Source organism: Acanthopagrus latus, chromosome 4, assembly GCF_904848185.1.
Source record: "Acanthopagrus latus isolate v.2019 chromosome 4, fAcaLat1.1, whole genome shotgun sequence".
Classification (NCBI taxonomy): domain Eukaryota; kingdom Metazoa; phylum Chordata; class Actinopteri; order Spariformes; family Sparidae; genus Acanthopagrus; species Acanthopagrus latus.
The window spans coordinates 21183989-21211901 of NC_051042.1; the positions used below are offsets into that span (position 1 = coordinate 21183989).

Genomic DNA, 27913 nt, shown 5'->3' on the forward strand with positions numbered 1-27913 from the left:
CCCACCATCTGCTCCTTCTGAGGGATAAAGTGTCAGTGTGCCACACATCATGAGGAAGTGTGTGGCCTGTTTTTAATGCTGCATTTTCCAGAGTTAAATCAATCATGATGGTATTTATAGTGTTTCCCACAATAAATTGCAAAGTAGTCAGACAGCTTTTGATTGTTTTCATTTCACAGTTTTTATTTGAGGATGAAGAAGAATATGCTTCAGCTGTATGTGTCTATATTTGCTCAGTGTATCAAACCACAAGTGGAAATGATATTAGCAAAAGCAGATTTAGAAACAGGATAAGATGAGGAAAAGTTAAATGTGGAAATGGTCATCATAAAAACAATACAAAAAGCAATGCGTATTCTGTTTTATTTTCTAAGTAAAAGGCAAACAAAACAACACAAAGTGAAACCAGAGTCAAGGCAACAATGCGAAAGGTCAAGTGTCTAAATCAGACAAAAGTCATCTGAGACGAAATGTGCTAATGGGCACATTCATGTCTGGTTACTGTCTCAGATTAAAGGCTTCATTCTGCTACAGTGGAATATAAGCGTGTGAATGTAATTATGATGGCAGCATTTTAAACAGCATTATGTGTATTTCAGCTGTTCATGTTAATTAAGTCTCACAGGGAGAATTTTTTTTTCAGGAATTAGTTTATACTGTTAATGGAAAAATAAAAGAGTCTAAGTTTATCATGCAATATGGTCTACTGAGTGATGTAAAATGAAAAGCATCCCTGCGTATGTAATGTATGCAAATTCTCTGTCCAGACATAAAAATGCTTGTTGATTGTTATCATGAGCCCCACTTAACCTCTCCTTTTGTCAGGAGTGAGTCATGAGGATTCTTGTCATATCCAAGGGCATGTCGAGGTTGCAGTGTTTGGGTTTCGTGGAGAAATTTTGGTCGAAAAAGTCTCATGGCAACCAGGATCAGACGATGACTAAACTGTGTTATTGTCTGTCCAAATCATGCTGGTGAAAACTGTGTGGCTGTTGAATCACAGATTAAAAAGGAGTCAAAACACAACCTTATGACTACATGTGTCGTACACAGCTAATGCTTACTATTATATCTGTTTTTCATATTTTTTTTTTGCAGCAATTCTTCAGTGTTACACATGAAAGCCTAATGAAATCGCACAGTGCTGGCATTTAAACAATGCTTGTTTCAGCTCATAAACTAGTGTCCTATCCCTCAGAAGACAGGTTAAGCAGCCAGCAGCCAGCAGCCATCGGACAACAGGCAACAGATATCCTAACATCTGTGATCCTGATTATATTACTTTAAATCTAGTCAGACACTCCTACTACTTTCATCAGGATGATTATTACAAAGCCTTACCTGCTGTGGTACAAATCACAGGCTACAACTAATGTCTGCTTTTGGGTGTAGCAGACTGTGCTCAAATAATTTACAAAAGTAAAGCAGTGCAAGTTATAAGGTTTTTGCAGTGAGGGACAAGATTACATACATTTTAGACAGTCGGTCAGATCTCTTCTCATCCTTCTTAAAGCAGGATAATTTTATGCAACATGGGTTTCACGGAGGGCAGCTGTTGATAAAAGGTTAGAGCCAGCGTCTTGTTATCAGAAGGTTGCTTGTTCGATTCCCATGGTCTGCATGTCACAATGTCCTTGGGCATATAATATATCATGTTATATCACCTCTGGATTGGCCCTGACAACAAGTTGTGACCCTCTCAAAATTTAGTGGTGTTTTGTATTGGCAACCAAATCAAACCTTGCAGTTTAAACTGGCTATTACTATCATTTAAATACAAAGATAAAATAATTTTCCACTTACCGTAACCCTCTTGGAACGAGTGAAACAGCGCCCCTCTGGATTGTAACGTCTGGTTAATGTCAGTCGGCCTCTGTGGTGGTACAGGGTATTGCAGGCAGACAGTGGCGACACTAGCCAGGTGAAACCCAGGTGAAACTGAAGAACAGACGTTATCTCACGGTCGGATATTGTCACTGTCATGCATAATCTGGAAATGAAGATGACCTGTCTCACTCTGGCCTCACAGAAACTGAGTTTATACCTCGCAACAACATTCGCATGAAACAAGCTAGCTTGTTTGTGGGTGTTGCTAATTATCAAACCCCTTCTGAAGTTTGAGCCAAGATGGAGGGCGGAGATGAGGCCATCATATAGGGACAGTTACCGCCATGAGATCGAGGATATACATACGGTAATGTAAGGATATGGACATCTTCTCCAAAAGAGCAAGAAAGTGGACTTGACAACTAACATAGGGTGAGTTAGATAACAATATTACAATTTGTGTCTGTCTATCTGTCTGTCTGTCTGTCTGTTCTGTCCGCCATGATGGTGAAGTGTCTATGTATTTCTGCTTTCTAGATAAGTTCAGTGAAATGGACCGAGCTTCAAACTTGAGTTTATTAGTTGGCTACTGACGTGTTGATAGTCTGTTCACCCTTATATGTTTTTGAGCTGTGCTGAAAACTCAGAACAAGCCTTAAAAACTCACTAGAATTCTTGTATCATGTAGGCTGTGTTTTTGAGGCCCACGTCACGCATACAGCACAGAGCAGACAGGGCCATATCCAGGATTTTAGAAATACTGAGGTGGTGTATGCTAGGCCCAGTGGTGGGGCACATTAGGTACAAGTAAGCATATTGCTGTGTTGTTTTGGTAATGACCACTGGATACACAACTTATTTCCAGTCGGCAAAGTTTCTGCTCAGTTTATGCTCTTAGTATAAACACTTTTTCAGCCGTCACCAGGAGTGTAGCATTGCTATGGGGGAGTCTTATTATCTTTTGATCAAGTCTAGTTTAGTTTATGTGTGGTTTCCCACCGACATCCAGATGAAAACACTCCTTTCCAGCTTGAAGTAGGCTCCATCTTTTATCAATTCAGGGACAAGTGCTCAGCCCCCTGCACACTGAGTAGTTGTGAATGAGGAGCAGAGCAAAGATAGAGGAAGCTTACCTTGTGGATTTAGTGATTTCCTTCTCTATCTTTGGAATAGTGTCCAGGAGCGTGAAACACACCTGGGCAAGGGGGTTGTGGTGAAGATCTGAAGGAGATGGCTTTGAAAGAAATTTCCCCCTTGAAGTCTTACTCACAAAAAAAAATCTACTGCACATTATCTCTTCCATATCAGTGTTTCCCGTTGATTACCCTCGACTGTGGAGGACCACCAAAGTCTGATTTGTCCTGCCACAGATTCACAGTGATCCAAAAATATTCAAAGTATCTAAAGTTTTGCGCCGCAGCTTCAGCAAAGCATCTTTCATCTTTCACTCCCCCTCAGGAGTGAAAGATGCCCAGAGGCCCCCTGCTGAAGTCCCATCCAAATGAATGACAGGCTGCTTTTTTTTTTTTTAATGATTTGTTCTCTCTGAACACACTTTCCAAGAAAAAGTCAGACATTTGCAAAAACTATCTGGCCATGCAGAGAGACCAAACAGCACACAACACACCTCTTACAACCTCGACGTTTCAAGTTCATTCTGAAATGGATTTAATCTCATAATCAGCCAAAACAATCTGTACAAGACAGTGTTGTCTCCAGAAAAATGTATCCCCTCATGTCAGAATTGGTTTGTCATATTACATTTTGATCTAATGGTCAAATGTAAGCTTTTGAAGTTGAAGACGAGCAAAATATTGTATCTCATATATATTCTAAGGACTTACCAAACAATAAGGAATTTTGAAAACACCTTTTAGAAAAATACCTTCTGTGCCAATGTGTTGTACATGTGACCTTTTGGGGCTTCCGTAGAAATTAATGATTCAAGAGAATAACAAACCGAAATAATTCAAGCAAGTTGTGTTTCATCATAGTGTGGATGGATTCTAATGAACAGGCAGAAATAAATTGATCCACCTGAATAATCCAGACATTTTTGCAGGTATTTCATCAATTGAGATTTCAAAACCTGCAAAAATTACATGTAAAATAAATAAAAAACTTGCATCAACATGCATTTCATTTATTGACATATCACAAACTAGCAAACTGGTGACCACATTTCTCGTGTTTTTTCTGTTTAGCAGGTATTATATACACTCCTAATGAGCAACCAGCAGCTTCATCTTCCATCAGTCAATTCATCCAGCAATGAGCTTCAGGATTATGAATTTAGAAAGTGCACGTGTGTTCATTATTCCCAGTGATAATAGAAAAAGGCCCTCCAGCTTCCCAGACACGCAACATACATTTGAGATGTGACCCCGCTGCCGTTGAAGAGCTTTCAGCCGTCCTCTCCAAAGATGGAGAGTGTTTCTCTGTGACTGAACTCCTGTCAGCTGTTGTAAATGCTCATCAGCATGCATGTTATTCAGGCCAAGACCATCTGTGGAGAGACACAAATCGCAGCATAATGATTATTCTTCAGCTACTTTTCTGAGGCAGAGAGCACAAAAGAAATTCAGCGAGGCTCAAGAAAAAAAAAAGCTGTGGACCATTACCATCCAAGTCAGAGGAAGAAATACTTAGTTTTACCATCAGTGTGACAGATTGTGCCCTCTCAACAGTGACTAAATTTTGTATAGCCACATGTAGACACACTTACTTTTTTAAGCCTCAATTTTACATCATGAGTATGATCATTAATTAATATTGTATTTTAACGTAACATAAACTTAGCAGCTAGACCGCTTGGACCAAATTTATAAAACAGTTTATACAGATGGTCCCCATCGTGTTTATGGGCATGATCTTCACGGTTCAAAGATGGAAAGTGCAGCTAGCATGGCTAACATAAAGCTTTAACAAAAAGAGGCGGAGACGTTTGGTTTGTGGCTATTGTCCTCGTTACACTCCCTCTTGGCCAATCTAATCTCAGTCGGCTCCTTGTGGCTCCTTGCCTGGCGCCTCATCCTGGTAGTTTTAATGGGACGATACAACACAGTACATCTTACGAGTGTTCAACATCTTCCGGAAGTCTGTGGCAAAACATGACACACCCATAGGTGAGGAAAAGAGAGCTCAAGTGTGTTACAGCTCAGCTGTTGGCTCAGTTATCTCCTCCAACAACGCGCAGGTATTCTGTTATCGAGAATAACAGAGGACTTCAAGGGTGTGCTTGTTGTATCAGTTACAGAAAAACTCACAAAGACGTCTGGGTAGTTTCTGAAATTCACTAAATAATCCTTCTCTCCATTAAAGTTAATGGATGCTGCTCTAGGCAAAAATCACAAGATCTGTTCTCCAGAACAATCACTGTTACTCCCTCTTCTTATCGCCTAATGGGAAAGTTTGGTCTCACATATAATGGGAATGGATTGTGTTGCACTACTTTTATGGGTCACACCATTTCTCCTTTCAGCCACACACACAGCCAGACAGACACACACACGCACGCACACACACATACACACACAGTACAGTGGAGGCTGAAATAGGATGGTAACAGAGAGGTTGTACTAAGTGTTGCAGTGCAAGGGGTATCCAAACTGTGGCTGTAGCTGTTTTACTTCATATGTCGGCAGATGTGCAGCTGTTTGAGCTTGCTGATGATCCAGAAGCCACAATGCAACCAAGCCTGAAAAAATGAATAAATAAACATGATTGTCTGAGAATAACATATTGTACAAACACATAGCAGGCTATAAAATATCCCTATTTATATGTCTGTATATTTACCAACACAGTGACACCCCCATTAGCCTCAGCTATGGTGCATTTAGCAAATATTAACATGTTTACAGATAAAACTATAACAGACATGGTCAACATTGTCCCCGCTGAACATCTGCAGCATGTTAGCATGCTAAAGTTAGCATTAACTCAGTGCAGTCTGAGAGTTACTAGCATGGTGGAAGACTCTCTGACTCATCATGCTAAATACACTTTTCCTCTGTGTTGTTCAGCTACATTGCTACCAGCTGTCATCTAAGACTACAAATGCAGTTCTGCATTTATCAAAACTTCACTTAAATCTGAATATTTCTTATTGCACAATCCACTTTTTACACAACTAACATAGAAGTTATGATTTGCAGGTTACTCAAAACAAATGCAGGCACATGAGTGAATATTTTGCTTTAGAGTTCAGAAATTGTCCTAATCCCATCCAAAAATATATAAAATGTGCTTATTATCAATGAGGTATATATTGTTTGTATCACCTGTTGTCAAAACCAGATCTCTGGTTTCTGCAGGGGCATTCGAACAATGGACAGAACTGTAACCTAGACGTCTAGACGCCTTTATGACCTGCTTATCCCCAAAGAAATGCCCCTCTGGACACCTTGGATTGTGTCAGTGAATGTGCCCTTGTGATGATAAGTGTCAAGTTTTCCAGCATGAAAACCTGAAATCTCCATTTGAATCCACTGTGAGTGAAATGTCTTGAAGTTTGCTTCAGTGACTATTCCCTCAGTAAAAGTAGGATCTTTGTTTGAAGAGCTTTAAAAGAGTGTGTTGTCTGCTGTGGAGGGATGACTGTGAGATGATTCATTATGGCTTTTGAGATTTATCTTCCCCAAAAAAATGTTTGTAAAGGTAATTATCTCCAAAACAGCTGATTGTTTATGAATGACTTTGCGATGTTAACTCAGATTGCAGTCAGATATCTATGACACCAGTGTGATATGGCTTTCTGAGGTTTGCTTGTCCTACACTTTGTCACTGTGCTAGTTGCGATTCAGCCCCTCTGAAGAAGGTTATTGGAGGGTAATGAGCCTGTTGCTGACAGATCTGGGCTACGTCTGGTCCTACAGGAGGTGACAGGCCTTGAGATGCTCAGAAAGAGGTTGTACAGTATCCCACAGGCAAGGTCCCCAGGTCAGCACCCGGCCTTACAGGATTAACACACCTGCCACTTGCACAATGAGGTCTAATGAGCGCACGCTGGCGGCCCCAGTCTGCTAGCAGCAGGCCAAGTGCTCTCTGAGTGGCTCACACCTCAGCGCCTGTAGTGAAGTCCTGGCTCTAGAGTCAATACCTTCATTAGTGACTTCATGGCGGATCACTCTGTGAGGCCGAACAAAGGCTCCCAGGAACACAAAGTGACACATTCCAGGGATTAGAGAACGCCGGCAGGTTAAGTTAATTTATTTTCTTGACACGCAAGGAATTTGCTTTGACAACAGGAGAAATAACACATTTCTGTGTAATTCATTTGACGAGGTGATTTTTCTTCCACTCAACAGTTGGATGTAGTTTGAAGTTGCGTAGACATGTTTCTTAAAAGTTGTTAGAAAAACGACATGCCTTAAAATAAATGAAGCGAGATTTTTTTTTCCTTTGTTTGCTTTGCTGTTGAATTTTTCTCCAGCACAATTTATTTCCCTTCATCGAGGTGGTTTTCTATCAGTTAGATATGTGACTTATAAATCACCACAAATTCAAGATATACCAAACAAAATTATCATATTTTGACTTTATATGAAAGACTTAAGTGACAGTTAAAAGATGATAAAAAAAAGGTCAGTAACAGAAAGAAAAGTGACCCTTAATACAAATGAATGTAAAGTCTTTATCTTAACCTTTCAATGGGTTGATGGAATTTTTAATCCTGACATTGTAGACTTTCACTTGTGTCCTCTGCCATTGCCACTGCCATTTTAGAGAAACGCTTCTTATCTAGCTGCATTAAGAAATTCAGATTCTTCAGATTCAGTTTAATGGCGACACTGGTCAATGTAGTCTTCACTTCCACCTGTTGCTAAGACAACTAACTTGAGGAATTCATATGTGCAATAATCAGGTGGATGCATGGAAGGAGTCTCACAGCTGTTTATGCAGTTAATGACGGTGACATTATGATTTAGTGGCCATGCAGAGACCTCTGCCAGCTTCACATGAAACCTGCTGTTCATCTCTGTGAAGAGCTGGAGTCGACTAGTCCTGCTGCTTCAAGTGTGCGTCCTCCATTGATTCCCACTCGCCCACTGTTCACCTTCATGACCCCCACCCCCTCGCACAGAGTCAAATGGCAGTGGTGCTTCAGTAACTTTAACCTCTGATGATACGACCTGTGAACCCTGAGAACAAAGACCATGACGTGGTCTTTGTTGGATCCTGGTATGTTTTTGTTAGCATGCACAAGGACGTGACTTGTGCGTGTTTACGTACATGTGAGGAAGTTGTAATAAAAGACACAATGTTGGATCTATGCTCATGTGACAATGAAGACGACAAGAGGCTATCAGACAGGTTTCAGAAAACTCAGACTGCAAGCCGGAGAGAAAAATGTTCAAACTTATGATGGTTGAACCTTTAAACCTTTTGTCTCCTTTTAATCAGGCCAGCTCAGCGAAAAAGCTTTAGAGAACCACACTTCAGATTCCTGAATTTCCTCTCGAGTGGCTCCAGAGGTCTGGGGACTCTCCACATAATCAACTTGACATTTTATAAAACCCCATTCAGCGACGTGGGAAGCACTCCTCACAGACTTCACCTGTGAAACAAAAGAAGAGGAATGTGCTCGTGTTTTCCTGCGAGAATAAATCTATGCATAGTATTACATTTACGCTTGTCGCATGTGAAAGGTCTGTCAGGTCAGCGTAATTTATGTTCATCTGTGTGACAAAGTGGCAAAAGAAAAGAGAGCCGCATGAGAGAGGCGAGCACAGAGGAGAGTGCTGCTGTGTGTCAAGAGGCAGGAAGGCTGCCATTCACAGGGCATGTAATACAGTACTTTCCCTTGTTTGACAATGATGCTGCCCTAAATTCAAAGAAAAAAGACACTTTGTGTGTGTGTGTGTGTGTATGTGTGTGTGTGAGTGTCTTTTTTTACCATTTCTTTGTGAGCATCATTTTTAGTTTGACCGGTCCCTCAAGAGGGTTTCCAATTTTTACCCCGACCCCTCTACTTTGAGTGCCCCCTTGTCCCTCAGAGCAACATGCTGCTGACGACCCCTCTCTGTCGTTCGATGGCGTTTATGTAAACGGACGCGACGGGACATTTCCAACATGGCGTCTTCAGCCGTGGTGGTGTCTTCTCTTGTGTTACCGTGCCTCTCCTGGCATTATCACAGTGGCGCTCACCATTTATCTGATGGACGCAGAAAAGCAAGCGTGCTCGCAATTAGCTCACGACTTCTCGCCGTCAATCAAAGTCATCAAATAAAAAAGGGCACTGCTTCATTACTTGACGCTCAGTGATTTATAGGCAATGTCATGTAGTTCATGCTGTGAGGAGCTGTTGGGTTTCTGTAGGTCACATCTGCTCCTCTGTCAGTGTTTTCACACAGCAAGCTGCTCGCTCTGTGAGTTATGGATCATATTTATAACAAAATGCATGACAAAATGTCAACACTGCCATTAAGTGTGCAATATGTAAGAATTGGCACCCTGTCAGATTCAAACTGCTATTGAATAGGAGGTGGAGTATCACTGGGAAACCGCTAACTGCTGATAACTGCGGCTGCTGGTAGCTCACGTAGCTCAGTTAGCAGTGAAGTTAGATCAGCTCAACTCAACTCAACTTTATTTATAAAGTGCTTTAAGCAGCCATAGCTGGGACAAAGTGCTGTACATGAAAGGAAATAGAACATAAAACATAAAAACAAACAGCTGTGTGTTTGCTGACTCTGCCCAGACCTTGTTCACTGTGACGCTGTGAAAAACTTTTACACTCCTTATTGTGCTGCTAATTATTATAAAAGTGGCTTAAAACGACCCTCTGCACTACACATCACAGTGATTTATATGATGTTGCCTTATCGATGATTTTAAATGATAATAAGAGTCTCTGAGGGGTCAAACCATGATTGTGATTAAATACCACTGAGTAACACGGTTCACTTCACCTCGAATGATCCTCCACTTTTCAGACATGTATGAGAGTTATGTAACGTCGTGTTCGCTGCCGTGTCACAGAGTCACTGTATCTGCTGAGAAACCGCGTCGCCCGTCTTTTATTCTTCCTGTGGTTTTGAATAATTCAATACACCCATTAACTAGGCAGGACACAGGTAGTAATGTATACTTTTGTGCTGTCTTGAGTATCACTGTGTATTCACTTATAAAGGGCGGTTTATCACGGGTAGAAACCCAATACTGTCTCCGGTGCTGTTTTTGTTTTATTCTCATTGAGCCTGGAAACTTTTTTGTGAGCAAAATAAATCTATTTTCTGTCTCCTCTGCAGGTGCAAGCTGTTTGTCATCGGCTGCAGACGACAGCAGGGACGCCTAGTACTGCGCCGAAGTACACTGTATATAAACAGAGCGCTTCTGTTTACGTGAAAGGCCTTGGACGATGTTTCAGGGCTGCAAATCAAACTCTGAGCTTTGTCATCTGTAGGCCACGGTGTTGGTTTGAGGCCAGTTGCATTATATAAGAACTCCACGACGTGCCGGAGAACGCTCGAAGTCAACAGCTAGAGTTTTAACACTGCACCATACCACATATTCCACCTCCTGCATTGCCCGCTTAAAATTCAGGGCTCCTGACGGTTCCCAGGGTTAAAAAAGAACCTCTGGCATCAGACACTTTGGCTCTACTGACACCTTTAACTCTAAACTCAAAACGCACTTCTTTGACTTAACATTTAATTAGTCCTTGACTTCGATGGTGAGCTTCTTTAGTGGGTCGTCAGCGTTAGACTCAGTCTAAGACTCTTACCTACAGTATTAGAATTCACATTGTCCTGCGAGAAATGAGATCTGGACCGTCATACCCTGGATCATTGCTGTCCTCAGTTTAACCATCTCCTTACATCTTTATTTCTTGAAAATGTCATGCCTTCACTCTGATCCTCCTTATTTTACTGCTAATTATCTCGTATGACCTGCCCTCATCCAGGTCACCACAAGGAGGTCGAGCGACTCCGGCACCACTTGGCGTGATGCCTGTTCCTGCTCAGTCGTCTCATGGATCCACACGCTTTACATGTTTTATATCATTTGTAACAGGTATTCTGTCAATGCACTTTGTTTTTTTGTTTTTTTTTCCCGCAGTAGAGCGCTAAAGAATGCTCAAGCTCACAAACATCACACAACAGACATCTTCGACAGCCCGTATCAGACTGTAATGTGTTCATATGCAGCGGTAATGATTACAAAAGTATGGCTTGTGGTGTGAAGTTTTCAAGGAGGAAATAAGGGAAGCTTCTTTCTTTGATTCTCTTGATAATCTTTAATGAGGATATCTTTTGACACAAGTATGGATCCTACAGCAGTGCTCGCTTTTCCCCACACCAAAATCTGCGCGCCCCAGTTGAGTCCTTGGTTTTAATGTGAGGTAACATGAGGTCAGGGCTTGCTGTGTGGCACTAAAACGTATAACACAACGAATGTAACTGAGAGGTGAAAACCTTTGTTTTATTTTCATGACGTTGACAAACAAATGTGGCTCAGTCTCATCCGTGTCCTGTCGAATCAGTGCATCTTTGGTTATCAACATGAGGATAATAATATTCACCTGGGCCACAGTGTCGTTTCCACAAGGAATATTGAAGAATGCTGAAGCCTTAAAGGACAAGTTCACCCAAAAATGTTAATTCAGTTATTATCTTCTTAGCCTCGTGTCAATGGAAAGTCAGGTTGTGGGTCCATAAAGATCATTCCTGGAGCTTCACAGCAAAACAGAGCTTTATAATATAAAGTGGTTCCATACAGCTTGTCTTAAAGCATTAACACACACCTTGTCTGAAAAGGGTGTCTTTTCAAATCAGTTTTGGAGCCTTGGATGAAGCCAGACAAGCTGTGTTGAGCCATTGTATGATTTTGCTCTACTTCAGTCATGTAGGAGAACGCTGTGAAGCCCCAGAAACGTTTTGTGGACTACGAAACCTCACCTGACTTTCCACAGCATGAGGGTGTGTAGATACTAACTTCTTTTTTTTTATATTTGGGCGAACTTATCCTTTTTAAACAGAGCTGCAGTTCACTACCAGTACACGAGGCCCGGTCCAGCAGTGTTTGGCTGTCAAACAGAATCATGAATGCTGCAGAGAGGAGAGTTTATCACAGCTCATGAAGATCAGCAGAGCTTCAGATGTACCGCGATCATCACATGACCAGCGCTGATTGGTCGTCGGCAGTAGTAGAGAGTGAAGGGAAGAATTTCTTCCCCTCGACCTCCCAGAATTACAGTCTGCGGATTACATCACTGTGTCTTTAAAAGGCGAAGTAATCTCGCTGTGAAATGATTGATCGTAAACACATAAAGCCGACATGAAAATTGACTTTGCGTAAGAGTTGTTCCTGACACTTTGTGGATTTGAAGATTTGTTTTTCACCACCGGAGCGGCCCCTCCCTGCGACCATTTATAGACTGAGCAGGGATTCATCAGACATCACACACCTGAACTGGCCTTTAACTGTATTCATATGTATTCATGCAGCTGATGGATTAAACTTCCTATCATCTGTGTTGAGTCCAGGACCTCCAACATGAGCTGTGTGCCTCTGTTTTGACTGCAGATATTCTCATTATGACTCTGTGATTCACAGCGAAGAGGCTTTTTTTCCTCGTTATCTGAGATGTTGCTGGCAGAGTAATCCACAGACCTTTGACTTGGCGTTTTGGCTGCGGCTGGCTCTGAGGTGTGGATTAGCACTGCAGAGGTTGTGGAAGTGATGTGCGATCACCCTGAAGTCCCGACTCAGACCTGCACGGATCATTTTTTAGTTTAGTGGAGAAAAGAGGAACAAACAAGCTTCAAGAGCAGTTTTATTTTTGTGTTAAAACAACTTTCTTGTTGAGCTCTTGAACCAGTATTAAGAGGGACGTCATAAAAAAAAATATGGGAACATTTGGGGATTATTATGATGCCACACAGAGATGAGCTAAGTTTTCTGTCATCTGTGTTGGAATATAGAGTGTTTTCAGTTGCTGTTGAGTCCTGATAATCCCTGAGAGTGTAGCAGTTCTTTTAAAAAATGATTAACAGTCAGATCCAATCAGTCAGTCCAATCCTAAACCAGTGACTCCCACACTGGCTGGCTGTCTGAGTCCTGACTGTGCAGAGAACTTAAGCCAGTGTCTGAGTCGTCGTCGTTCCCACTGTGGGTCTTCGACAGACCCCTGGCCTGCTCCACCCACTCGCTCTTCCTCTCCAACGTGCTCATCATCCCCGTCTTAACATCGGTCCCGTGGCAACATCCCTCCGTCCTTTCCTCTATGTCCAAAGTGTTCACTTTCTCCAACAAATCCCTCATCTCCTTCGCCCTCGCCACGCAAATCTCCTGGGTCAGCTCTAAATCGCTCCTAATTGCTTCTAAATCCGTGTTGAGGCGCAGGCCGATGTACAAACTCGCGTCTAGCTGCGTCCTGAGCCTCTCTCCTTCCAACAGCAGCTCGTTTTCTGACGCCGCCGCGTCTCCTGCTGCGTCGCTGCTCCGCAGCTCCTCCGTCCTGCGCTCCATCCAGCGGTGGTTCAGCTCCTCCTGCACCTGCGTCCCGATGGCGTCTATGAGGGCCTCCTGCTGCCACAGCTCCTCTTCCAGCCTCACCACCTCCTCGCACTGCCGCACGTACTCCTCAAACTTGGCGAGGGTCTGAGCTGTGCACAGTTTGTCCGCCTCTCGGCCGGCAGCTGCAGCCGCCTCCACCAAATACGTGTCCTGCACATAGTTAATCCCGTGTCTCCTCATTCTGTCCAGGTGCACCTTCACCTCGCACTTTTCGATCTCCGCGTCCAGCTCTGTGATCCTCTGGACCTGCTGGCGGATGGTGTGATCCTGAGAGATCACCAGGTGAGCCAGAGTTTCCATCCTCTCCGCCGAGGACGCGTCTCTCTGCGCCCTGTTCCTCTTGTTGATCTTCTCCAACTTCCTGAAAGCCTTCCGAACGATCCGACGGTGCTTCTCAGGTGAGATGGCACCCATGGGGGAGCGCGCGGTGCCCGTGGTGACGCAGGGGCTGTGTTTGCTGGGCACGACGCGCGCCTCTGCGCTCCGGGCTCCGTGGCTCGCCAGAGACGCGTCGCTCTTCACCAGCACGAACTTCACGTTCCTCTGCTCCTCTCCCCACGCCACCCACAGACGCAGCACTTTGGTCCTGTGCGGTAAAATCCTCTCGAAACCTCGCCATTTCTCCACCAGGCAGTAAGACTGCGAGCCTCCCATGGAGAGGCCGAGCTGCGAGTTCTGGTCCTCCAGAAGCACTTGGATCACATCAGCGCAGGTTGTGCGCTTCGTCAAGCCGAAGATGAGCTTCTCCTCTCGGCAGACCCACACTGAAATCTTACTCTCCTCCGACTCCATCATGAGTGTCTGCTAAACTTTACCTCTCATCGATAAAGCAAAACAAAACACAACAAGTCCTTCTTAAAGTACTTTTAAATCCGCATGCGTCCAAACTCATGTCCCGTGTGTGCGTGCGCGCTGCGTCCCGGGCGCGTCTGCAGCTCCATGAGTTCCTCTGTGCGCTTTTTATGGAAGCAAGGAAACATTTCGCTGCCCTGTGATCACGTGACTCCCGTCAGCAAGTGTCAGTAAAGAGGACTTGAGTTTGTCAGGAGCGGTTCAGTAGCTGCAGCCAGGATGATGTGAGCAGTGTTGAGAGAAGTACCCAAAAGTTAAAGAAAAGTAAAAACAGCGAGTTAAATATACACCACTTGAAATCAGCTCGGGATATTTTACTGTTTCATTGTTAATTCTGCGACATATCTGAGTTTTTATTTGGTGTTTTGTGAGTAATCAGAATCAGGATTCCTTTATTGTCCCACAAATGGGGACATTTCTCTGCCACAGCAGCCAAATGACAGTGATGTTACAAAAACAATAATAATAGTAAAACGGTAAGAAATACAGTAGACTTCTATATATAATATTTTTTGGTCCCCAACAATATTGGCACACATTTCATTTGACTTTTACTGCAACTCCATACACATTTATGTATGCAGCCATATCCCAACATCCCTAACTCATGATGAGCAGTTGTTCTTTGGACAAATTAAAAGTCACCCATGGAATTCATTTAGTAAAAGTCTTAAAAGTATCTAATATTAAATATAAATGAGTTCCAAACGTAATTTTCTGGAAATAAATGTGCTTGTGTTTCAAGTACAGGTACCTAAAATTGTACTTGAGTAAGTGTACTCTAGTTACATACATGTTGGATTTCAGTGCCGTATTGATCACCACGTGTTTCATTCTGAGGTGCGTTGAATGTTTCTTGTGCGATGCTGTTGTTGCTGCATCCACTAGTTTGTAATGAAATGGTCAAACGTTATGTAGTAAATGTGTTGTGATTGACTGGAAAACGTCAGTGTTGAAAACATGCAAATGATATTTACATTCAGCAGACACTTTTGTCCAAAGAGATTTACAGTAATTCATACATGCATACATACATTCCTACAATGATGGCGGTGGATGCCATGCAAGGTGCCGACTAACACATCAGGAGCAGTTTGATGTTCAGTATCTTGCCCAAGAACACTTTGACATGCGGACCAGGGGAATCGAACCAGCGACCTTCTGATAACAAGACGCTGCCTCTACCGCTGATTCACAGCCACCTCATCATGTGATTTTTTTAAGATTCATTGTCTCACATTTAACTGACTGGATGAAATATCGCATAACAAAACATTTTTAAAGCTATGTGTGTTATTAATTATCATCGATTATCCACTTGATCAATCTTAGGCCCAGTGTTTGGCCCAGTACTGGGAAATTTGCCTTATCAGCTTTATACTGGTACCAGTGAATTTATAGCCAATAAATGGAGCCAGTGATGTGAAGCCAAATAGCTTTTGTTGACTTAACAAGCTCAGCATGCACATACTCAAGTGGCAGCATGTTCTTCTAACATTGGTTTGTGAGAAGAGAAGAATCAGAGGTTTAGCATGCTAGGTGGAGCCACATAGTGCAGGCTTGATTGTCAAAGACGTCCTGCTCCATCCACACTGGTGACGACATGACTGTTATTTGCAATACGTGTTCAACGAAGGTTCGGAGGGGAAAAGCCCACGAGTTTTAACTCGACAGATTTTACTAGTTGTGGAATATTGAATCACTGCATCTCCCCCTAAACTACAGGTCAGGACCTTTTTTGTGCTTGATCGCTGAATCTTATCTTATATCAACAGTGAAACACTTTGAAATCATGAAAGCCATCATTCAGACTCACACAGAAGAGGAAGGAAGAGAGAGTCATGAAGGCAGCGCGGCAGAGTCGAGTGATTGGCTTCAGCTGATTATCTTTTTTCTTCTCTATCACTTTTGTGGATATGAGGGGGAGATTTAAAGGTCTGCAGTGAGGAGTGTTGGAAACATTGTGCTGCAGCACTAAAGGAGAGCGGCTGAGTCTGAACTGAGTGTCAGCTGGGACTGTGTCTGTCCTTGATGCTTTCAGTCAAGGGATGTCTTTTTAAAAAAGCTATGTCATGGACTAATTCATCATTTGGACCCTGTTGGCTTTCAGTTGATTATCTTTCTTCTTCTCATTGACAGATTTCAACCTCGGCGAGTCTTGAACTCGTGAGCTTTGATCGCAAAGCAAGAGAGCAAACTGCTGCTCACTCCTGTCTTTGAGACGGGCCGACAGACAGGCGTTATCTGGACTCTGGGTTTGTTACTGCTGCTGAATCTGTCCGCTCAGGACCCAGAGACACAACAACAAACATACGATACAGTTATCAACAGTTGTAGCAAAAAGATATCTGCCAGATTTTTGTATGTGCATCCTGTGGTGCGAAAATACATGAGAGATCTTGTTTTTAAAGGAAAAGTTCACCCAAAAATGACAGAAACAGTCAAAAATATGAAGTGAAACTAAAGTGAATGAATTTGACTTAAGTAGGAGAATAAACCAAGAATAGTTTTCTGATGCCTTCATGCTGATCTATCTTTAAAATTGAATTTGGATCAGTTTTATTAGGTTTCCTCCATCATTGTTAAACACATTACAAGGAGTCTGTAACAGCCTTCATATAATACTGATGCCGCTTAAAGACAGGTCAGACTTATGCTGCTGAATAAGTCATCTTGTTTTTTGTTTTTTTAATCAGGATGATTTTAGGAGTCTCTCAGTCCGAGGAGAGAAGCTGCTCTGTAGTCCAGAGGCACCAAAACAAAGTTAACTTTTTTTCACAGATACATTACCTCACCATCATGCATCCTGCAAACAGCAGAAAAAATATCATTTGAGATATGTTGCCATGATGTTTTTATTGTTTCTAAAACGAAGGCACACACCAGCCAGATCAAGTTTTACTGCACGAGGCAGTGGTAGCGTTTTTGTCCCCAGGGCCACCGAAATCCACCAGAGTAGTCCTTTTGTAGATTTAATGATTGGAAAGCTGTGGGATAGGTTGGGTGAAAACATTTGTCAGCCGATATAATGATTAAAATATTTGCAATATTCACCTGGATTTGGATCCGAGCTCGCTCATCCATGGACTGACATGGGGGGAATAAATGATAATATTCCAAATAAGTCAGACGGTGTTGTGGTCAGTTAAAGATATTTTGTTGTTGTGGCACCATCTAAAGGTTAAATACCATCATAATCTGTCCAATCAGACACACACGTATGTACAGTGAAAGATGATTTGAACTACTGAAGCACCAAGAACTCTAGTTTTTTGCTGATACTTGTCACAGTATCCGGAGGTGTTAATGACCAAAGCCACGTGGTGGTGCTACACACTCCAAGAACTGTCAGATTGTCTTGAATGCTGGAATCACTTTTTAGTTAACTTTATATGTTTATATATCTTTTATATGCAGGATGTGGACTAGCAGTTTGGTTGGAGAACCCTGTGTGCCTAGATGTCATGTCATGTCATTGTCCGAACCGCTTATCCCTTTCCATGGGGTTGCAGGGTGTTGCTGCTGGAGCCAATCCCAGCCTTGTCTCAGGGCGAGGGCAGGGTACTCCCTGGATAAGTCGTCAGCTCGTCGCAGGGCCCTCACTAGTGAGCAATGTGGGGTTCAGTATCTCGCTCAAGGACACTTCGACATGCAGCTCAGCCCTGCCCGGAGCTGGGATTTGAACCAGTGACCTTCCGAGCACTAGTCGACCAGCTCTACCCGCTGAGCTACAGCCGCCCCTGTGTGCCTAGATGTAACTCTCAAAAGTTTCCAGTATAAAAAAATGCATCTGATTCCCATCTTATCAATATTGTAGACAAACACTGCAAGAAAACAAGCTAATATAAAAAATGTTTTTAATACTCACAAATTCTCTGATACATGTAGTTTAAATGGTCAGAATAATTATTGTTTTGGCCTTTTATTACTTTTATAATCTCATGTCTGCCACAAGATTTTATTCAAAATGCTAATACGACTGTATTTTTATCCTACTACAGTTTACTGGTGTCATTATCTACAGGTTAAGAGACTCATGATACTTTCAAACTTAACATTGTCTCCCTCTGCTGGTGGCTTGTGTTACCACAGTGGTGTACATTAAATATGTTCCCTGACGTGTGAAACTGTGACAACAGCAGTAAAATATAAAGCCGGCCAGAGGCTCCATCTACTGTTGATCTGAGGTTTCTGCAGTTAAAGAGTTAAATCAACGGAGTCGCATCAGCCTTCTTACAACTCCAGCTTGGTAATAACTTGAAGCAACAACGAAAGGAGGCAATATTTTTCAGATTTATTTAACTGCAATATTGCATACATACAAAGTATCTAGAAAGCTACAAAATATCTACTATTATCAAGAAGGCATCATAATGTTACGGAGCAAAGACAAGACCATAATGCAGAAACACGGAAACATCGCAGAGCCTCTTTTCTCTCCTTTGCTCCAACACTTTTTACCGTCAGGGATACGAAAAAGATATCACACATCTGTACCAAGAAAAAAAGCTAAGATATAATTTTTGTACAAAGCACCTTTTTACAAAAAAAAACAAATTTGCACACAAAACCCAAAATGTGTGTATGATAACTATGTGAGCTGTGTGAAAAGTCACTTTAAAGCCACCATCTGAAAAAATGGTCATAAAACAAAAAGGTACCAGTACCTACTCTTCAACAGAATTACAAATAACGAGCTAAACTGCTGATATGTTTGTAGCATGATTCCTCAACGTTTTGCTTCTTTTTTTTTTTCTTTTAACGTGTCCATTTCCTCCTCGAATGGTCCACAAGACATTCTCGCCAGCGAAGGCATCAGTCCTGCTGTTGTAGTGTTGAAACGACATGTCAAAATGTACCAGCAGTGCAGCAGCAACATCATTACCGCCTTATTCGGCTTGCAATATACAAGATGATGTCATCACGAAACCAAGTACAACTGTATACAAGTACAATAAGAAAAACAGGAACGTCTCACTAAATAATCAATAAATGTGAACAGATACACAGGGTAAACATAAAGAAAGCCTCAGCGTCCACAGGACTGTGGCAAAATACTGAATGATTGAACTTTATCTGCATCCACCAGAGACATTGTCTGCAATTACTTAGAGCTTCTTCGGCTAAAATACTTTAGATGATTATAATTAAATGTCTGAATAGCTACGGTTCTTGTGGTGAAAAGTATTAACCTCGACGGCCTCGTCCACATTAGCAGTTGTGAAAAAATTAGTTTCCCAAACAGTTTCAGACGTGACTGCATTAAAACAGTTTCGAACTGTTAGAATTAAATAACCTTTCACTTTCCACCCTGAAAGATATGAAATGATAAAAAAGCTTGTGTTGGGTCTCTGCCACGCCGACATCACAGCTGCATCATCAACGGTAACATTGTGAAAGTGTGATGTTTGTGGTTCCTTTTTTTTTTTTTTCTCAAATCGTGCGAGCGTGTGGTCGCGGGAAAGAGGGAAAAAAAAAAAACAAGAAAAAAATCAAACACTTGAACCTGCAAGTGTGCACGGAGCAGACAGCTGCAGTGTTTCAATGAGTCCTGCACGCAGTCAGCAGCGGTACATTATCAGCAGGTCTTTCAGTCTTTTCTTCAAATACTAAATTTGTGAAATCAATTCTCAAAATTAAAATTAATATATCATTTATTTATTTATTTATTTATTTATTCTTACCAGTAACCAGCCGTCCTCTGCTGTCAGTACAATCCTTCTCAAAGGCAATGTGGTGATTGGTTTCACTTATGTCTGGTTTTTTTGTTTTTTTTGGTCTAGCAACATTTAATTTGTAATTTCTGTTTCGATGATTTTGAAGCTGGAAATTTTAAAACCAAAGGCACTTCCTTGCTACCATGCAGGACATGACGAAAGATTGACTGTATCTCTTTTTTTGGTCATCTACAACAGGAGAGGCAGTCAAGTCTGTGTTTATAGTACACTCTTTGAAAAAAGGCTTACAGCGTTAGAGAAAATATAACCTGTATTATAACTCTTATCATAACTTAATGTCACATAGGTATACTGCCACTTAACAAGGACAGCTGTATTCCTCGGAGTGTACCGGTTGTAAGAAACGTGATTTTTGTAAGATGCGAGTTGTTTTTGCCTGTTTCATCCACAGAAAACAAAGGGTAACGTTAGAGTATAGTCTAAGGCACTGTACATCTACCCTTTGGCAGATAATAATGTGAATTCCTTGCACAGACATATAAAGAGTCCTCCCGTGTAGAGATCACAGTTTTAGTGGCATCTTTTGGAGTTCACACAGCTATAACATGTTTAAGGCTGGGGGATCGGTGTAGGCCACGGAAACATGTGAACAACGCGAGTGTGAAAGGCAGCAACACTCTGGCTTGGAGTTATTATAGGCGAGTCTTCCACGGGGGGGCGAAGCCACAGCGGACTGAGCCAGGCCTGCCGTTTTAAAAGTGATTTATACCGTTAGGATTTTTTTAAAAACTATTATTCGGAAACCACAGATGAGGGGGGAAAGTAAGCATCACTAAGGCAAGCTCAGGAAGGGGGAACAAAGTGCTTTTGGACGAGATGAGAGTCATCTGTCTAAAACCCAATTATCCTCCTGTCGGCTGTCACAGAGAAAGGACTCGTTTACAGGACAGAAATGCTTAGCAAGGTGGTAAGACTTTTTGTCGAGCAAATGCAAAAAATATTTGCGGTATTTTCACAGTGCATTAATTCTGTTAGTGTCTAAGACTTGGAGTGCTTCAACAGGGATAAATATAGTAATGTAAGCTGGGTTGGTTTGTAAAGAAATAGCAGTAATTCTGCGAGATTAACGACTACTCTCCTCCAACTACCATCTTTGTAGTGTTGTTAGTTTTGTTTCTTTGGAAATCTATTGGCTGTGGGTGCACGTCTGTATATCGACGGTGTGTATGCTCACGAAATTATGAAGTACGGACGTACAAAACACAGTCAAACAAATGAACACATAATCACATCAGGCCGCTGATAGAAAAGGCAGCATCCTTTTTTTTCTTAGTCTACATAACAAAGCAGAAAGAGACAACATACATATTTTCCATTTACCAAATCAATCTAGTAAATTTTTTAACAACGGCCACATTTATACCCAACGGAGAACATATTTTAAACAAGAATTCCCATATTTTAACATAAAACAACTGTACCGCAATTCACAGCTGCAGTCAAATAACAAACACTTTATATTAAAACAATTTTATAACCGACTTCACCCGATGACCAAAAAGCATTGTAGGTGTGACTTTCAGGTAGAGGCACTGCCACTTGTTTTGAGGTTGGTAAGTCTATGAAAAGAGGAGGAGGAGGAGGAGGAGGAGGAGGAGGAGGAGGCTTGGAGCCTTTCATTCCTTTACCAGTCTGTAGATATGATGCTGGGCGCCATGCTCACTGTTTGAGACTTCAAACACACACGCCATACATAGCAGCGTCTCCTGGGTGTCCCTATTCGTCACCACCTGCGAGAGAAGAGACAGTCAGCTCTCCAGCAGACAAACACAGCATCCAGAGCACTCAGCACAATCCTTAACTGAACAAGCGAGAGGTGAACAAAACACCAGTACACATCAAAAGCTGTGCTTTTCTTCAAAATGTTTTCCACGTTTCCCAAACAGTGTTCAAAAGTGAGTGAATGTGCACTTTTTAAAAACCTTTTTCCAGATAATTTGAAAAAATTAAAAAATAAAATTATGGGATTCTTTTTCAAATTGCTAAGGTTGCAGCTTTTTCTTCTCGTCTTACCTGTCTTGATAATCAGTATAGTATTTGATTTATTTGTACAAGCACCTTGTAACCTTGTAAAAATAGGTGCTATATAAATAATGATTATTCCTGTTAGCACTATCATTATAGGGTTAAAGTTAATATCATTAGGTCCAGTCGTAGATTTTCACACAGAAATTAGAAGAGAAATTAAAAGATGAGTAAATTAAATATAATAAAAAACCTCACAAATACAAAGCAAATTTACCACACTGAATTTAAGACATTTTAAGACTTGAAGGACCTGCAGACCCTGAAATTACAAAGAATAAATAAATTAAGTAGTAAAAGATCAAATAGAAATGTTTTACAAGTTGATTCCTTCAGTATGAAAATGTAGCTGCATGTGCATTCAGCCGCACACAACTTTCAGTAGCTGCACCGTGAAAGTTACGTTATGTTAATGGTAACTGATTGATTTAACATTGAACTGTACTCTTTCCACCACTGCAACGTTGATGTTATAAAACTGAAGAACATGCGCCTCACTGTTTCTGTATGAGCAATGAGAACACTCAGTATGTTCTAACACAGCAGGTAGATGTTGTTTTACATTAAACATCACTGAACAGACAGGATCAACAGTCATATAACTACAAGTGTAGAGATGAAGTCCATTAACAAAAACAAACTTAGCTGAAATGCATTACTTTCTGTTCCTGCGGCAGATTTTAGAGCTTCTTAAGACTTTCTTGATCTTCAGCGAAGAGGAAGTAGGTACTCATTGATCTACAATTATCTCTAAGAGCATGTTATATCACAATGCTTTTAGAACACTCAATCTTAAAAATATTTGTTGGATGGATTTATGATGATCTTGGCCTTAAGATTCTTTTGAGCCCCGGCATCTTTTTTGCAAGCACAACCTCCCACATATAAGTCTGTCTCTTTATTTAATTTCTGCTGTTTCTGTAGCAGTGAAAGACCCTTTAAGACCCCATGTGATGGTAAATAACAGGGGTTCCTGCCCCCTCTTTTCCTCCCTTTTCCCCTGCAGTTAATGAGGCTCCTCACACTGTGTTTCATCCCCTGTGGAATGAGAGCAATGTCGGACCAGCGAGAGGAAGTCATCTCAACCCCCCACACCCTCTTTTTTTTGTATTAAGCCACCTGGAGCCACCAACACACCCTGACAGCACAGAGAAGAAGAAGAATGAGAGTCCTGGAGAGGTATCTCGCCTACACAATGATGAGGTCAATGACGTGATTACCAATAAGATAGTGAAGTTCTCCAACACGCTGTTCATCATATATTTCTCTGGCAGATGTTTTAGCTTATGGATGAAGTTGATCATGTATTCACACATGGGAGACCGGCTTATCCTGTAGACAAAGCGTCCGTTCTCAAACCGTGCATATTCAGTCTGAGAGGAAAGAGAAAATAATACTTGATTTAAGGCTGCACACATCAATGACTTGATCTGACTCACACGATGGAAAGAGTTCTCACCTCAACCTTCTCGACCACCTGCTTGCCAAAGGAGCAGACCTTCGTTGAACATGTGATGGTCATGTTCTCTGAGCTCTCATACTGACTAGTGACTCCGTAGAAAGACCCAGTATCATCTTGAACGTTACAGTTCAAGTCAGCCTGTGACCCAGAGGAAAGAACAGAGCATTCAGTGGTTATTCATATTTTTCTTAAAGGGAATAAACTAGACACACAGCCACAGTAAAATGAGTTAAATATAACCTATTAAAAATGAAAATAAAATCCTTTAACTTTCTCTTCTAAGATTTTGCCATTTTATACAAGAAAAAGATTTGCACATAAGCATACAGACAGGTGTAAAGAAAAAGGGATGAGACAAAGCTAAATCTGAATAATTATGTTTAGGTACAGTAACCTTTGTGACGACATTAATTTATGTGATAACAAGCCTGTGTGTATAAACATTCTTAAGACTGGTGATTCAGTGAATCCCGGACACCAATCGGTTAATAATCAAAAGAATCAAAAAGAACAAAACCATAAAACATTTTTAAGACCCGTTCATTTGAATTATCTGTAACACATCAATTCAAAATGACAAGATATTTATCTTTGGGCGCTGCCAGTTAACAGAACAAAAAGATCAGAAATGCACCCATTCCATTGAAGGTCCATTGTGTAGGATCAAGGGGAATAATATATACAATAGTGTTTCCACGTTAATTGTTTTCTAACAGTGGTGTTAGTGTAGTGTAGCAGAGGGTAATTTGTGGTATTTGTTCCTCATCCATCCCTGTTGGTTTTTACTGTCAGACTGCTTTGGTTTAAAGTGGCTGCAGCAGTTTATATTTGGTCACTTGATCATGATTAATGGGCTGCTTCCGTCTACTAGGTCTTGTGTGTGTGTGTGTTCAGTATATTTTGTCTAACCGTGGTGGTCAGGTGCTTGTTGTGGTGGTCCACCACTCCTGAATGAATGTAGAGGAAACACAGCATAGTTATGTTTTCAATAGTGTATAATCACATAAAATCTAAGAATCTTGTTTATTTATTTATTTATCTTTTTAATCTACAGAGGGAGCGGGTCCTCTTCAGTGCACCCCACAATGCATTTGCACCGCCATGATTCTACAGTAGTCCAGAACGGACAAACTAAACAATTACACTAGGGAGAGCCTGTTGTGTTTGTTGTAATCTGCAAACTCAGTACTAGATGCCATTTAATCCAATTGACTGAACTCTCCAAATTCAACAAAATAAAGTTTGTTGCCATTACGTGAAATTATTTTGCATATGTATTCAACAGTGCAAAGAATATCAAAGACAAATTTCGGTTGTCAGCTCAAAAAGAGAGCAAACCATGTTGATATTGATCCTTTAGATTAAAGTTTTTAGAGAACTACGACAGAAATTCATCAGCAGGGGATTAAAAAACATTTGGTCAGTGTTCTCTGTTTCTCAATGAACTCGAACCTGGTTGCACATTTTTGTACTGCAATTTCTTCTGACGTACAACAATACAAACATATCTGTAATAAAATATCATCTCTTTACTAGATACTTATTCTTGACAGATTTTAATCATGAAGTGTCAATGAAGTATATTAAAACTATGATTTTGTTGATTTGATGAATGTAAATCCTATCTTTACTCCCTTTTAGCTCTACCTTTGGCACTCCCAAACATTGAAGGAAATATCTCACTCAGCTAAACACTCCATTTTGACACTGCTTGTCTTCATTATAGTGCTGGTTTGTCACATATTTTAAATTTTTGCTAGAAAATTTAGCTTCTGTGAGTTGGATATGACACTCTGGCCTCTTCCCAAATTGGATTATATTAAATTTAATCGAATGTGCAATGTGCAGCCCTAATGCTGAACATGTAAATTACGGTAGGTATTTTAGAGTTAAAGCTGAAGCTCTAAGGGAAGGGACAGGCAATAGTGATATTGTGGAAACTTCAGGAAAACTCTGTCACAGGATCACATTTTTAGTCATTTGATACCTTTAGGTAGCACAGAAACAGTTGAGTATGTAAATTTCTTGAATATTCACTAGAAATATTACACACTATTAAAATAGTATATAGCACATATTATGTTTAGTTAGTGTTTAGTATAAAACTGACACACTCATCTGTGCTTGGCCTCAGAGGAAGTCAGAATTTGGATTAAACATGGCAGCTAACAGTGTTAAATCAAACTCCGCATTAAGAATCTCTTTGTCTCATCAAGAGCTGTCGAGATTAAACATGTACATGCCACATCAAATGAGAGGAACTCGTGCACATGTGAATATGCATTTTATTTTGTGTCCATATTAGAAATAAGATTCTAAAGAGGGTTCAATGAAGTTATGTTAAAAGACTGATTTACAAGGTTGAGCGGGTCTGTTCCTGGAGGGCAGCCTTTCAATGCCCTCAACATCCTGTTCATTACGGATACAAAAAGAGGAGACAACCACCTACAACATTCTCCTCCTTCATTAAGCAACGCAGTTATACATTCATTATTGTGCAGATTCTGTCTTTCATTTGAAATTTAGATTGGCTGGTCACTTCAAAAGGACCATATGCACTTGGACCAAGTCCCCTCAAATTCCTACTTTGTTGGCTGCCGCTAGTTAGCATTTTGCATCAGGAGGAAATACATGCAATGTTTAAACAGCCATTAGGAGTGCAACCAGGTCACTCCATTGTTTGGAGATATTACATTGAATTAGTGAGTGCTTTGATCAAAAGCTCTCCTGCTATGCAAGTCCAAATACGGCAGAGTGCATTCTGCAAACATTAAGAGAGCAATCTTCTCTGTGTAGACTGATTACACCCAATCACTGAAAACGAACCTGAACACACTGAACACAACTCACAGTGTGCACCAGGTCGCAATGATGTAAGGCTGATGTGTGTAAAATATAATCAAGCTGTAACACTGTGGCTGAAAAATCATACTTACCCAGAATTTTATAAGAAAGAAGGAATTCTGAGGACCTTTTCCGTAAAGTTCCTTCAGCCCTCCTTTCTTTTCTGGGAATTTGTCATAAATCTGACGGATGTCCACCGACTCCAACAGGGCGTCACTGTAGGAATGATTTGTCTGTCCGATATGTACAAATAGATGCTTGTTGTACTGGAAAAAAAGTAGACAAACTGTCAGAAACATACTTTGTAATATGGTGTTGTGTTTCAGGTTGTATCACTTTGATTTGGAAGACAACAAAAACACAGAAAGCCATAAACTGACATAAAAATGATCTATAACAGTGTAACATATCAATATCCAGACAATCAACACAGAAAGGTTTAGTGGAATAAAATAAACTAATTCTGACAAATAACCGGCATACAGCGAGAGCTAGAATTAGACTGGAAACAATACACAGTGATGATGAGAAATAACCCTACGCAACATTGCTTTTTATCAGGATGTCTGCGGGATTTTAGGCATCTTTTTATTTTATGATGTACAAATTTGGTAATATCATTCTGCTCCAATAAAGCGAGAAACAAACAGAAACAAGTCCTCATTTGTATTAGACCAAGCTAGCAGTGCTTCACACAATGTGTATAAGCTTCAGTTGTGACTTTATTATAAGCAAAAAAAAAAAAAAAAAAAAAAAAAAAGCTGTGAAACTACTAACGCAGACCTGGATAGATCTATTGCAAGTATTAAATTAGGCAAAACCATATGATGAAAGAATTCATGTTCTCAAAGGCTACATGAAAGGCAATATTTCTGCATCAAAGGCAACTACAATCAATCTAAATTGACAATATGAAATGAAAGGTGAGTGCTTTGCATTATAAAACATTTAGGTTTGCCTTTTTTTTTTTTTATTCGTGATTATTAGGATCTGCTTTTAAATACTTAAATATATACTGTGGTGTTAGATCTAAAACCCATGATGCAAAGCAAAAAACACAGAAAGAGAAGCTGCAAATCAGAGAATTATGTCTGAGGGTCTAAAGCCCCAGTCGTGACTGTATGAAACCCTGTCATGTGGAGCTGCACTTCAGTTTAAAAGCTCACAGAGCAGCCGCTCCAGCATGGAGCCTTCGGGGCAAACGCAACAATATCAAGCACTAAGATGAATGTAAGATTAATGGCTGTTGTCATGCTGTATTAAAACTGAAAGAAAAGTGCACAAGAAAATTTCGACTAACATTAAAAAAAAAATCTGCTGAAGCAAACATTAAATGTGAGAGACAGACATGAAGCTGCTGATTAGTCGACTCACACTAGTGAGTCTGTAGATTGTCTCATTGAGCAGCGCAGAAACAGTTTTGGAGTGCCTTTTAAGAAACTGATTAATATACAATCCATCATTATTTCTGCAGGTTTTTTCGTGCTGTGTTTCCCCGCGGGCCTCTCGGCTTGCTTTGGCCTCATCTCAGCTGACTCTCTGCCTGGGAAAATGTCCCAGTGTATTCATAGAGGGAAGGAGCGGGTGATAAGAGGTGGCAATGAACACCGTGAGATAGTGATATTTCATGCTTTAGCACAAT

At 41.0% G+C, this 27913-nt stretch overlaps 2 protein-coding genes and 1 long non-coding RNA gene across 12 annotated transcripts in view; 1 reads left to right on the top strand and 2 right to left on the bottom strand.

Moving 5' to 3' along the window:
* The first annotated feature begins 1871 nt into the window (after positions 1–1871).
* On the top strand, positions 1872–27913 carry LOC119017804. Of its 2 annotated transcripts, XR_005074558.1 has the most exons (4): positions 1872–2259; positions 16342–16457; positions 22972–23144; positions 27746–27913. It is a non-coding gene; the product is annotated as an uncharacterized LOC119017804 (long non-coding RNA). The 2 variants fall into 2 exon arrangements; XR_005074559.1 differs by lacking the exon at positions 16342–16457 and having other exon boundaries at positions 1878–2259.
* rassf10b (Ras association domain family member 10b) lies at positions 10922–14328 on the bottom strand. Its single transcript, XM_037094853.1, has one exon. The coding sequence runs from the start codon at positions 14143–14145 to the stop codon at positions 12853–12855; it is 1293 nt and encodes a 430-aa protein (XP_036950748.1). The 5' UTR covers positions 14146–14328; the 3' UTR covers positions 10922–12852.
* tead1b (TEA domain family member 1b) overlaps positions 18477–27913 on the bottom strand; it is a 51160-nt gene continuing 41723 nt past the window's right edge. For all 9 annotated transcript variants that reach the window (XM_037094843.1, XM_037094847.1, XM_037094846.1 and 6 more), the window contains 4 exons: positions 26364–26537; positions 23425–23565; positions 23186–23338; positions 18477–21670 (listed from right to left, as the gene is read on the bottom strand). In XM_037094843.1, coding sequence (XP_036950738.1) covers positions 21557–21670; positions 23186–23338; positions 23425–23565; positions 26364–26537 — 582 coding nt within the window. In that variant the 3' untranslated portion in view covers positions 18477–21556. The remainder of the gene's footprint in view (positions 21671–23185; positions 23339–23424; positions 23566–26363; positions 26538–27913) is intronic.